The 13,425-nt window shown below is 42.5% G+C and overlaps 2 protein-coding genes across 3 annotated transcripts in view; both read left to right on the plus strand.

Annotated features, from left to right (window-relative positions):
* Positions 1–403: 403 nt before the first annotated feature.
* On the plus strand, positions 404–3,801 carry LOC131101468 (uncharacterized). Its single transcript, XM_058046667.2, has 2 exons — positions 404–848; positions 2,053–3,801. Exons 1-2 carry the CDS (start codon positions 813–815, stop codon positions 2,767–2,769), a joined length of 753 nt encoding a protein of 250 aa, XP_057902650.2. The 5' UTR covers positions 404–812; the 3' UTR covers positions 2,770–3,801.
* Positions 3,802–5,550: 1,749 nt separating this feature from the next.
* The window catches only part of col22a1 (collagen, type XXII, alpha 1), a 29,515-nt gene continuing 21,640 nt past the window's right edge, over positions 5,551–13,425 (plus strand). The window contains exons 1-4 of one of the 2 annotated variants that reach the window (XM_078792066.1): positions 5,551–5,702; positions 7,505–7,647; positions 7,719–8,288; positions 11,185–11,265. In XM_078792066.1, the coding sequence (XP_078648192.1) occupies positions 7,563–7,647; positions 7,719–8,288; positions 11,185–11,265 (736 nt within the window). In that variant the 5' untranslated portion in view covers positions 5,551–5,702; positions 7,505–7,562. Of the gene's footprint in view, positions 5,703–6,854; positions 6,974–7,504; positions 7,648–7,718; positions 8,289–11,184; positions 11,266–13,425 lie in introns of those variants that run through there. The other variant, XM_058046655.2, reaches the window with a different exon arrangement.

The raw sequence follows: 13,425 nt of genomic DNA on the forward strand, positions 1-13,425 counted from the left end.
GCCACCAGCTCATCCATTGCACGGAAACTCGGCGACAGTCGGGCCTCCAAATTCAATAAATGAGGCTGATGTGGGAGTAATGGAGCTAAAATTAAAACACGAAATCCACTGCCGGTGATGTGCACAAGCAGCATCCCTGCAGCAAAAAGCAACTTTGCACAATAAATCTCTCTCATATTGAGTGGTGCAACGCTGCCAGGCTTCTTCATTATCACACTTTGATTACACAGTCAGACAGTTCCTCAAGCACACGATCTCAACACATTTCATCCAAAATCACATTCATCCATACCTGTAAATCATCATCTTTACTTTGGAACAATAATTAGTCTTAATATAGTCTTCTTATTTCATGGCACATAGTGATAAACCACTATCATATGCAGTATGTTTTTCCCCCATCATTATTTTCATTAGTAAAAAAAAAGAGTACTTTTGTAAAAGTACTTTATAGCAACAATATACTATATACCTATCCTAGTATTGGTTGAAATGAAGGATATAAATACCATTGAAATGGAAAAAGGTTCACATAAACAATTCTATTATAAAAACCCAGTCATGGCCCTCCGCCTCTCGTGTTGGGGTATTTAGTGCCATCTAGTGGTAAGTGATAAAACAACACTTGAATCCATTGGAATCCGCCATAAGATGCTCATATTAGAAAGCCAGGAATGTTTGCATCACGTTCAATGACGACTTAGCTTCCAGTCCACTTTACTCCTCGGTGATCCTAATCTCTTTAATCCCATTACACCACCTTCATCTGCTGGAGCTGCAGCCACCAGCACCACCAGCACCACCAGGACAGGATGATGACTCCACTGAAGATGAAGTACCACACACCAGTAAGTTGACATTCCGATTAAACCACAACCTTTAAAGTCTTAATTTCTACTGTTCTTTCTTCTTCGGTGGCTCGTGGGTCCATTCGTCATATTAACAGCCACCACGTGCCGCCACGTGTCTATTTATAGAAAGACAAGCGACAGCTCATACTCAATACAATTCCATTGTCGATTTATTTATTTACTCTACTTCTGAATTTGTCTGACTTCTAAATATTATTCATAAAGGATATTTAGAAATATACGTATCACTTAATATGTATAATATAATGTGATGTAACCTTCACCCCAAACACATTTACAATAATAGAATAATACAGCATATTGATCCAATGCTTAGATACTTAAAATGCATAATTCATTTTTGTAATAATATGTCATTATTTTTTTTAACTATTATATTCAATGATTCAAATAAAAATAAAAATAATAAAAAAAATTCTAAAGAATTGCAGTTGTCCCTCTTCTATAGCAGTTAACTTAAATTAATTAATATCAGCGATATAATGTTCAATTTTAATACATTTAATATTTTCATTTTTCTGACTTTATAAATACTGTACATTTTTTTAGCATATTAGAGCCTTGTTGACCTGAAATAACACCCCTATAGTCACCATTACACTCCCATTATTGACTGTTTACACCGAATAACAACCATTATACAGGGACGCTCGACGAATGCTAGCTAGCAAGCTAACAAGCTAACCTCACATTTTATTCTTCTAAACTTGAGAAAGGGTTTCAGAATGACAGAATAAGAGGCTACAAACTTACATTTGCCTCAGGTGGTAGCGTGGACGACTCCCAACCTGAAGGTTGCAAGTTCGATGCTCCCGTCCGTTTGTGATCATATCGAAGTATCCTTGGGCAAGATACTGCTGCTTCATCAGTAGGTAAATGTGCTACTAACGGTGTCAAAGTGCTTTGAGTGCCTACAAGTGAAAGACCATTTACCACTTCCACACAAAATGAGAGGAGGACAAAATGCAAGGGAGTGACAATCACGAGGGACAATTTTTTTAGTGCCGTTTGTCTGCCATATTTGTTGTGGCATGACTGAGACTGAACAATAGGTCATTAATACTAAAAGTGGGTCAGGTCCAAAATAGAATTGTGTTGATGTTTTTTTTATGTGTTTTCCTATGAAATGTTGCAGTTTTTCATCAATGTCTTTGGATTACATAGTATGTCTTTTCTTCAGGAAGTCCCCCGGCGCGAAGAAATGTCAAGCATCCGAGTTAAAAATACAACCTTGCGTCTGAACGGTCAAAACATTCGGCCGGCATCTAAAAACGTCCGCCATTCAAAAACACCTGGCCAACATTTGTCAGCGCCAACACATGGAAAGGAGGCGGCGGCGGCGGCGGCTCGGCTTACGGCGCCCCCGCTCAGTGGAGAGGCCACGCCGCAGTTGGACCCGTTCCTTCTGAAGACGCCCGGGTTTGAGTCAGACGGCAAAGCTGGGAAAGGACGCCCTCTGAGGTTGGCGCCTCTGGCGGATGACGTGATGAAGAGCCAGAGGGAAAAACTGTTCTTGTTCCATCAGGAGGCTCAAAATGCTGCCTCCGTGGTGAAGATGGTAAAGGGAGCTCATCAGCAGAGACCTCCAAGGCCCCAGATGATGAGGTCCGAGCCCCTGCAGGTGCAATGTCCAGGCACCCGAGCCCATCTGTGCATCAAACCTGCTCCTCCTCCTCACTCGCAGAGAGTTAAATCTACCCTCTACGGCGAGGCGTCACGCCAGAAGCTTAGCACCCTGCAGAGGGATGCTGGGAGAAGGCATGATAGGCTGCGTAGAGAACCCTGCCTTAAAGAGGATCAGTGCAACACATCAGCAGGATTAGCTAAAATGGAGGTCCATGGGACCAGATGCATGCTGGGAAATACAGAGAAACACCTGCTGGAGACGAGGAAGTGATAGGAAGTCATTTTCCATGAAGAAAGAAACACACAAAATACTATTCTAAAAGACACAACATTGCAATATTTCATCACTCGAATTTGCCAAGTGGACAATGTAACTACTGTGATTGGCTGGCCACCAGTAGACACCTGGGATAGGCTCCAGCACACCCACAAAATGAATGGATGAATGACAATATAACTACTTAGTACTACACTGCCCCCTAATGGAGCGGAGTGTCACACACAAGCCTGTTTACCACAGATTAGAAAGCCGACTAAGAAATATAAATATATTATATCTAATATTTATTGTTTATTGTTTATATTTATTTATCTAATATAATTGTTATTTAGTTTGATAAATTGATCACATTTAAAATTGAAATATTTATTAAATTATATAATTATATATTATATATATTATAATACTTATATAATAATTATATTTTACATTTAAATAAATATACAGTGAATATGAAAAATAGCATCTGTTTGCAGAAATTTGAAACATTGCAGTATTTGGTGTTTTGTAATATAAAATATAATATAAAAATAATAAATATAAAAAAATAAAATATATAATGTTTATGGGCTGCACGCCGGATGAGTGGTTAGCGCGCAGACCTCACAGCTAGGAGACCCATGTTCGATTCCACCCTCGGCCATCTCTGTGTGGAGTTTGCATGTTCTCCCCGTGCATGCGTGGGTTTTCTCCGGGTACTCTGGTTTCCTCCCACATTCCAAAAACATGCTAGGTTAATTGGCCACTCCAAATTGTCCATAGGTATGAATGTGAGTGTGAATGGTTGTTTGTCTATATGTGCCCTGTGATTGGCTGGCCACCACTCCAGGGTGTACCCCACCTCTCGCCCCAAGACAGCTGGGATAGGCTCCAGCAGCCCCCACGACCCTTGTGAGGATAAGCGGTATAAAATGAATGAATGAATGAATGAATACAATGTTAAGTGGTGAAATATTTCTACTGACCATATGAAATCATTATATCGTGTGTATTGCTAATAAACTAAGTGGCTGTTGAAAAAATAGGTTGTATTTTTAAAAAATCTGTCAAAAATTGTCCAAATAGTTCAGCCTTTATTTGACTGTTCTGCAAAATAATCATGCTGGTCCTGGATGGAAATGTCGCCCTCTGGTGGTCATTTAAAAGAAAGCAAATGTGGCACAAATAACCCCCCCCCCACACACACATTCCAGAACAGAGTGAAGAGTAAGTGAACACTTTGAAAGCTCCAAAGTATTTTGTGTCCACACACATGTTCACATGGTGATTTTTGCAACATACTGTGATGTGGGAGGATGAAAGGCGGGCGGGTCATTCTAATGACAGACGGCCATCTCTTCTGCAGCACAGCATGCTGGGTAATGCTTCAGCCCTCACGTTGAGGGCACCAGACGCTCCTCCAGACTGACACCAACGCTCATAACACTCATCTGCCCGCAACCGTCAGCCCACTTCCCATCTAGGTTCACACTCATCCTATACTTAGCCTGGCCTGACTCGCTTTCCTTGGCTACAAAGGTGCTGCAAATAGGCCTGGCTGCGTGTGCTTGTGTTCAAATGTAGACGTGTTGTGTTTTGGATGGCTTCAGTGCCACATCAGCTCACAAAAAAAAGTATCAACTTCCAGGAAGTATGTGTGACGGTCTGACCACACATGACAGCAGTTAGCTTGACGCAGCTTAGATATTTCTAAACTAGAACTCTGCCAAATTCCGAGCTATTCTAATGTGGATCCGTATGCTGGACTCTGGCGTTTACATTCTATATGTTGCACTATGCAGCAGCAACAGAACCAATGTTCTAATGGCGTTTAGGAGCAACACGGCTGATGAGTTCATTGTAAACACTTTCAAGTGCATGCAGAGGTAGAAGAAGCTGCTCATCTAGATGCTAATCAGAGACACACCCGGCAACTATAAGAGACTAAAAGAATACAGGTGCAATTTGGAGCCTTAACGCTAACATAGGTCCAAATATTAATTACTAATATGAATATGATCAATATTATTATTCGATTGTCAAAATTAGCATGAATATAGTGCAGATCAGTTTTATCACCATTGGAGAAAGCTCGATGACTCGATGAGAAATTTCAAGTCAACCCGACTTACGGGGTCCATATTTGGGGCTTCATAACAGCGCCACCATGTGGTGTATTGGTGAGAAAAATCCACATTTACACACTTTTGTGTGCAGACTTGCATCCAGGATCAAATTTTTGGGGCCTGAATGTTCTTTGGAATGTGTCTTTTATTTGAAATGAAAATGGTAGAGGAGCTGGAATGTTGTAGGAAGGGATGCACATGTTGCATATAAAATATTATCTAAAATGAACAGATGTTGAGGTCCTACGCGGGCTGTAAACAGGCCGCTACTAAGTAACGGGATGACAGATTCATTAGAAGTTAAAAGAGCATGTTGCAAGTAACGCTGTTCTGTAATCATTTGGCCAACTTAAACACAGGCCTCCTCCGAGGAGTGTGCCGCCCGGCCCTAAAAGGGCGGCGGTTCTGGACACTTGTGGTAAAAAGTTCCAGCTTTCTTTCATGGGGGGAACGGGAGGGGGGTGCAGTCAAAGAGGAGGGGGACTAAAATATCCTAAAAGTTGGATCTATAATTGGCACTGCTTTTTATGTGTGAGTGCAGAAGCCACCGTGACACCCAACACCCCTCCCACCACCGCCACCACCTTCCCGTTTCCCCTCCCACTTTATGCAGCCATCCCCAAACTGCTTGCAACTCCTCTCACTTTTTTTTAACTGCACACTGGATTTGCACTCTGGATTATCTACCCGTATTTTCAAGTCATTTGATGTCAATTTACAGCCATTTGGCCAAAGATGCTGCAGGGCTGCTGATACGGGCTGCCAGGGGCTGGAGGCAGGGGGGGAGGGCGCTCACCTCCAGTAGACACTGACCGACAGGTAAGAAAAATCGACATCTATTTCTTCAAATCAAGTTTGCCTTTCTTTTCTTAAAAATCCACTTTTTTGTCTTTTCTCACGGTTACCAGGAAGCCCAATTTCTTTTTTCCACATTAGACAATAATAAACATGATGCTTCTGTTACATGCATCTTCACTGCAGTCCCAGGTCTACCATTGACAGGGACAGGAAGTGAAATACTGCACAGCAGTACTTGTTGACAGAAGCAAAACAGCTCCGTTATGACTTTAACATATTGTCTGCTCGTACAGGGAAGACAAACGTTCAAGACCGGCATCACACAGGCCTGACTTTCTCAGACAAATTGCTGTAATGAGTTACTGCCCATTCCGCTGAATGGCGCCAGTGAAGGCAAAAGGCAGAAATAGCCCAATGGAAGATCAGATAAGAATGCCATTTCCCCACACTGGATGATTTGGACTGCCGTACACCACCCCTAGTTGGCTACTAGTCCACTTTGTTTGGCATTGGCTCAATCAATGTGCAAATACTTCCTGAAATTACTTTATTTATACTCATTTATTACAATTACTATTTCTTTTTTGTGCTATTTTCCACACTCCGAGGCCTTTATTTTGGATCTAACAACTACATTTTCCACCCTAAAGCACATAAAGTCCCATCTACCGTCAAACAACGTCCCATTTTAGCACAGGATTAGCATAGCCGTTGTAGATTATATTTGCAGTTGTTATCTAAACACTAATTAAACACAGCTAATTAAACATAAATTATAAATTTAAACCATTTTCCTTGATAGCTACTGTCTACTGGAAGATATTCGCTAAAGCAGTTAGCTTAGCCGTTGAAGATTACTTCATAAGAGCTGCTAATTTAACAACTTTCTCTTCCTTAATACCTTTAATTTGCATATAAAACACAATTTGTAAGTCTAAAACATAATAAATACAGTGTCCTGTCAAAACATGGATGATTTTGGTGATAAATGGTTCAGTTGTAGCAGAGGGACATTAGCTTAGCCACTAAAGATTATTCGCCCATCAGCTCAATTGACTCAAAATTGATAAAATAAAGATTATTACAGGATATTGCTCTTTATTGTCATCTGTTATATATATAACCACTTAAATATATTATACTATATACTCTTTCTTATTTCACTAACTTATTTAGTGAAATGGTGCATATTGACTATCAACTTAATGCTTAGTCAGCCATGTTTGTTGTTTACCTGTGACGTCACAACTAGTACACGCCAAGTGAAATACTTCTTACCTTTATTACCTGCGGTGAGTTCATCGAGTTACCTCTAAGTGAACGTTCCTCCAGTTGTTTAGTATACCTCCCATTGCGTCTGAGGTGCGTTTTCCATTTGAGGGATGAGCCCGTGTTATGGCTAGGACCATCCGAACGGCCACTTGTGTACAATAAGGCCAAACAGGGTTTGGTGTAACGTGACACATTTCTGTCATTGGCACGCAGGCCCAGTAAATAGGCTGCTACTGTATAATAAGTCCAGCTAGCCACTGCGGTTGTCCTCAGGGACCTGAGTCTTTGAGCTTTAGTACCTCTGCAATACATATTGAAAGATGCTGTATTCAGTTCTTCATTTGAAAGCAGTCTTACTTTGGACATCATAAAACTAGTTTGATGCATTTTCCCAACAGTCCAAGAGTCCAATTTCCTTTCGGAGGCTTGTGTATTTCGGTCATAGATGTTATTATCCAAAGAATAGGGGATGTCCTTTGCCAAAGTCCATGGCGGAAACCAGACAGGAGATGATCTGCAATGGATACCACTGATTGTTGATGTTTCCACAGACCAGAGAGTTGGATGGTGGTATTCCGCTAAGGAGAAGTGACCCATACCAAGACCAAGATGGAATTCCGACTGGGATTTAGGATCACTCTGGTCTTGGTCATCCTGACTCTTTCAAGGGAAAGTGTGGACGCTCAGAGAGCGGGTAAGACTTTAAGATCTGGATGAAGTCTAAGTCTACACTGGACTACTTTCATAAGTTTCTTCTCTGTCTAGGGTGCAAAAACGTCCACTATGACCTGGCGTTCATCCTGGATACCTCATCCAGCGTCGGCAAGGAGAACTTCGAGAAGATCAGGCAATGGGTGGCCAACCTGGTGGAGTCCTTTGATGTGGCGCCAGACAAGACCCGAGTGGCTGTGGTCCGCTTCAGCGACCGGCCCACCACCGAGTTCAACCTGGGCAGATACAGGAACCTGGAGGACGTGAAGCAAGCCGCTAGGAACATACGCTACCTGGGGGGAAATACAATGACCGGGGATGCTATCAGCTACACCACCGACAACATCTTCATGGAGCGAAATGGGGCCAGACCCGTGGGAGCCAGGGGCATCCAAAGAGTGGCCATTTTGCTCACGGACGGTCGGAGTCAGGATTACGTTCTGGAGCCGTCTAAGTTGGCCGCAAAGGCTGGCATCAGGATGTTCGCGGTGGGCATCGGGGAGGCACTGAAAGTGGAGCTGGAGGAGATTGCGACGGAACCCAAGAACGCTCATGTTTTCCACGTGACGGACTTTAACGCCATCGATAAGATCAGGGGTCGGCTCAGGAGGCGGCTTTGTGAGAGTAAGTCTGTCTAATACTTACCTTCTCTTGTTTTTTAATGCCACCACACCCTAAATGTGCACGTCATCACATTAGACAGGCCCTTATTTCAACCTTCTGAACCACCCACACTGACCACTAAGCGCATGCTCAGGCTGCGCTATCCGCACTTCCTTTGGACTGGCTAGAACCTTTAACCAAACATTTATATGTTGCAGCTGCTGCAGACTAGCATGCACTAACCCAAACTTAGCATCAAGACCCAGCATGGGTCACAGGCACACTATTTCATGGCAGAATTATTCTTGATTCATGTTTGTTGTCATAAATGTTTGTTTTCTTGAATGTACTTATGCATTATTATTATGTATTTTACCTTTACATCTAAAAAAATCATTATTACCATTCAAACAGCCTTGTTGGCTTTTTTGTTTTCATTGAGTCAGTTATTTTTTATTTTTTTTATTTTCTACCGCTTTTTCCTCACGAGGGTCACGGGGGTGCTGGAGCCTATCCCAGCTGTCTTTGGGCGAGAGGCGGGGTACACCCTGGACTGGTCGCCAGCCAATCAAAGGACATATGTAGACAAACAACCATTCACACTCACATTCATACCAATTTGGAGTTGCCAATTAACCTAGCATGTTTTTGGAATGTGGGAGGAAAACCGGAGTACCCGGAGAAAACCCACGCATGCACGGGGAGAACATGCAAACTCCACACAGAGATGGCCGAGGGTGGAATTGAGGGTCAGTTATTATTGAGTCCTATAAATACTACTCTACCTACCTAGCAACAAGTGGCTACTCAAGCCAATAAATTCACCCCTGAGAATGATTAATGCTCTCATCACCAAAACATGAAAAGTCTTGCCTAAAATAACTCACATGGGATGAAACTGCAGCCTTGCGTCCGTATTTATTATTTATTAATTGAATATTTTCATAGGCAGAACAGAGAAAACCAATAATCACAAATATGACTTTTAACATTATTAGAGCCCTCTAGACATGAAATAGCACCCCTACAGTCACCTTGACACTCATATTGTGCAATATAGTGGACCTGACCTTGCTTTACTGACCCCCTGTGTGGCACCATTCCCTAAATGTAGACTACTACGTAGGAGGAAGAAGGTTTTTCTTTCAGTAATCTCTTGCAGGACCACAAGTGAGCCTATAAGTATATCAGTGGTCAAGTCAGTGAGCAGCTCAAGCTATTTTCACTCGGGAAATTACAGTTTTCATGTTTTAAAGTGTGTCCAGCATAGCTGCTGTGATGTCAGAGTTCAATTATTTTCACCTTTTAATCAATAGGTGCAAACAATATGAAGCGCAATGCTGTCATTGTATGCGAGAATAGAGGTCATACAGTCATCACCTGCTATAAGAATGAAATTATCAATATTTTCTGGTATAAAATGTCTACTTGTGGTCATTTAGCTGATTATAAAAAACTAATCTGTGTGAGATATTCCTTTTTCCACGGTGCAGCTTTTTGCATGGCTTCCATTTTAACTCGCAGCCGGATCCCTAAATTATAGCTTGAGGGGCCACAAGTGCAGGGAGTAGCTCGGCTACCCAGCATGCTGAGTGTCATCGCAGCTCAACAGCACGCTCTTTAAAAAACAATGACGCACAGCTGTAATTTCTCCTGGAGTTGTGGGCTTCATAGACAATAAAGAGCGCCTCCCATTATCCTGTTAAAAAAAGCCTTTAAGAAAATACTTCCGGCGAAAATAGACACACAGACGCAAAATTACTGCAGAAATGATGAATGGTGTGTTGATTGTGATGCGGAATTCACCAGAAGTATGCAAACAGAGGGCTAGTTATAGCTGCTTAGCACTTTTTAACAGACCGACGTGCAGAACTGCCAACTCCACGACTTTTATGCAGTTTATGTATGATTATAGTATGATTTAAAGGGGAACTGCACTTTTGGAAAATTTTCAATTGACATAAGTGGCTTGTATATTAACCACGCTACATGACGAGGGTCACGGGGGTGCTGCAGCTTATCCCAGCTGTCTTGGGTCGAGAGGCGGGGTACACCCTGGACTGGTGGCCAGCCAATCACAGGGCACATATAGACAAACAACCATTCACACTCACATTCATACCTATGGACAATTTGGAGTTAATTATTATTATCATTTATTAATTCTTTTAGGGCGGCACGGCAGTCTAGTGGTTAGCGCGCAGACCTCACAGTTAGGAGACCAGGGTTCACTTCCACCCTTGGCCATCTCTGTGTGGAGTTTGCATGTTCTCCCCGTGCATGCGTGGGTTTAATCCGGGTACTCCGGTTTCCTCCCACATTCCAAAAACATGCTAGGTTAATTGGCGACTCCAAATTGTCCATAGGTATGAATGTGAGTGTGAATGGTTGTTTGTCTATATGTGCCCTGTGATTGGCTGGCCACCAGTCCAGGGTGTACCCCGCCTCTCTCCCGAAGACAGCTGGGATAGGCTCCAGCACCCCCGCGACCCTTGTGAGGAAAAAGCGGAAGAAAGTGAATGAATGAATGAATAATTCTAATTTATATCAAATTCAGTGCGTGAAAATGTAATAAAACGTTTTGCTCAAGTTTTAGACTTGATACGAGTCCTTTTTTGTTGACTTTTAACTTGAACAGAAGCAACAGGATGTGTTCTTGGTAACACAAATAGCAAACCTGATGGTGTTGTCTTTCCTTCTGTCATCGCCATCTTTAAAATATGTGTGTGTGGAAATACAAGATGGACTTTCATCCCTGCCAGAGTGGAAGTGCCCCCATAGCACTGTAGAGCAAAAACAACCCCCACATTGACACCCTCACATCACACCTCAGCATGTTTCCATAAAGATATTATTCTTTCTAAGACTAGAATTGTCTTTCCTGTTTACTGACATGTGTTCTTTTTTTTCTCCTCAGATGTACTGTGTCCAAACATGAAAGTGCAACCTGATCGCTTCAAACAAAATAGCACCAGTTATGGCCTACAGGAGGTTCCAGGTACCCTGAACACACCACAACTACTATATGTAATAGAACTTAAAGCCTTTCTTTTCTTTGTTATTTTAGTATAATGTATGCACATGAATTAGTGGTATGCTCGTGGTTCTATAGGGTATCACAGGGACTGGCATGAGTGCTGCCGGCACTGGTGTGCTGCGGTTCATCAGTCATCTCATGTAACCACAATGATGGTTAATAAGTGCACTTTCCCAATAAGAAAATGGTCCCTTTGTGTCATTGACAAGCACTTTGAATGCATGTGGCAATCTAAAGTGGTCCCAGTTTATTCAAACCCATTTTTTAAAAATGGCCTTTGACTGTATTTCCTCTTATTTCTCAGAACTCTCAAATAGCATTTATCCAGAAAGTTTGGATGTTGTTCCAAGAGCGTCTATCGGGGATCGGAGTTCCTGTCTAGGTCTCCCACCCACGTACATCGTACAGAGAGAAAAAGCAGATGTGTGTGGACTGTTTGCAGTCTGTGTTTGTCCAGCGAAAAGCGTCACTGTTGGATTTTGCAGGGAAAATCATGTCAATTATACTTGTTTTGGGGGGAAAAAATTGGTTTCCTTTGAATTGTATTAAATTGGTTTGGACCTTATCCCATTGTGTGCTCACTAGTGTGCACACTTTCACATTTCTACGATCATACTGGAAATTTAGGCTTGTCAGATGGCATTGGCAGACACAATTACTCCACATGGAGGCCCCTGACTGACCTCTTAATATGCACCGCTACTGTTACATGGTGTTTATAGAGGTTCTTCAGTTTTACAAGTACACACAGCATTACACAAACTTCATTTACACCACTATGATCGGAACACAGAAGTAGGAGCAATAACGTCATGGCATCGTATCAGGAAGTGACTACCGAGACAACTGTGGTTTGTTTCCCAGTACAATCCATGGCAGCCCGTCTCGTCGGAATCCTTCAGGCAGAAAGCACAAGCATCCACATCTGCTCCCATCAAAGGACGCCATCCAGTGAACTCATCTGGCGTTCCACCCCCCCCCCCAACCCTGCACAAAAATGGTCATTTTTGTAGCTGTCCAAAATAACTTTTCGACTTGATTATACACCCTGCATCGCCAGTCTAAATTACAACTCTGCAAAGATGGCCTCCAAACAACCGCAGAGGCGGAGTGGTGCACGATGTGAGGAGAGGGAAAAGTTAGCAGAGCTTATTGCACGAGTGCCGTGCCTAAACAAATAGGATTGGGGTCAGAGAATAGTGCTTGATGTTTATCACATGTGTATTTTGTCACACAAGGCTACAGTCACAAGTACAACTCCATGTTTTTCACGCTGGCTGTCCGCCTTGTTTTTGTGCATAGAACACAGGTCACAGTTTTCTTTGGACAGCACTCCACACATCAGTATGAGCTAAAAATTCCATCTCAACAAGAGCATGCCCAGTGGTGGTCATATTGGTATTGTATGCATATATACTACCATATGCAAACGGGTAGGTACCCAGTGGAATACACTGTGGTCATCTCCAACAATGAGAGTAAGGTTTAGCTATTATTTTTGTCAAATAAATTAATGAGAAAATAAAGGTGTTGGGCTGCACAGTGGTTGAGCGGTTCGCGCGCAGACCTCACAGCTAGGAGACCTTAGTTCAATCCCACCCTCTGCCATCTCTGTGTGGAGTTTGCATGTTCTCCCCATGCATGCGTGGGTTTTCTCCGGGTACTCCGGTTACCTCCCACATTCCAAAAACATGCTAGGTTAATTGGCCACTCCAAATTGTCCATAGGTATGAATGTGAGTGTGAATGGTTGTTTGTCTATATGTGCCCTGTGATTGGCTGGCCACCAGTCCAGGGTGTACCCCGCCTCTCGCCTGAAGACAGCTGGGATAGGCTCCAGCACCCCCGCGACCCTCGTGAGGATAAGCGGTAGAAAATGAATGAATGAATGAATAAATAAAAATGTTAGTAGGGATGTCCAATATTGCCTTTTTTTCCCCAAAAATCGATATGTCAATATTGACCAACTCTCCATTTCCGATCCCGATATCAGCTGATAGCGATATGTGTAACACCCTGTGGTGGAATGAACACATATGTGTTGTATACAGCATTTTTTTAATATTGGTTTTAATGATTGGGAGAAAATCTGATACCAATATCATCCCTAATTTTTTGTTCT

The sequence above is a fragment of the Doryrhamphus excisus genome, linkage group LG7 (assembly GCF_037039965.1).
Source record: "Doryrhamphus excisus strain RoL-2023G ecotype Guam linkage group LG7, RoL_Dexc_Guam_v1.1, whole genome shotgun sequence".
NCBI lineage: Eukaryota > Metazoa > Chordata > Actinopteri > Syngnathiformes > Syngnathidae > Doryrhamphus > Doryrhamphus excisus.

Excerpts from the sequence above, each read along its gene's own strand:
- LOC131101468 (XM_058046667.2), top strand. The coding sequence starts at position 813 with ATGATGACTCCACTGAAGATGAAGTACCACACACCA. Across the intron at positions 849-2,052 it reads AGATGAAGTACCACACACCA|GAAGTCCCCCGGCGCGAAGA; the intron begins GTAAGTTGACAT and ends TCTTTTCTTCAG.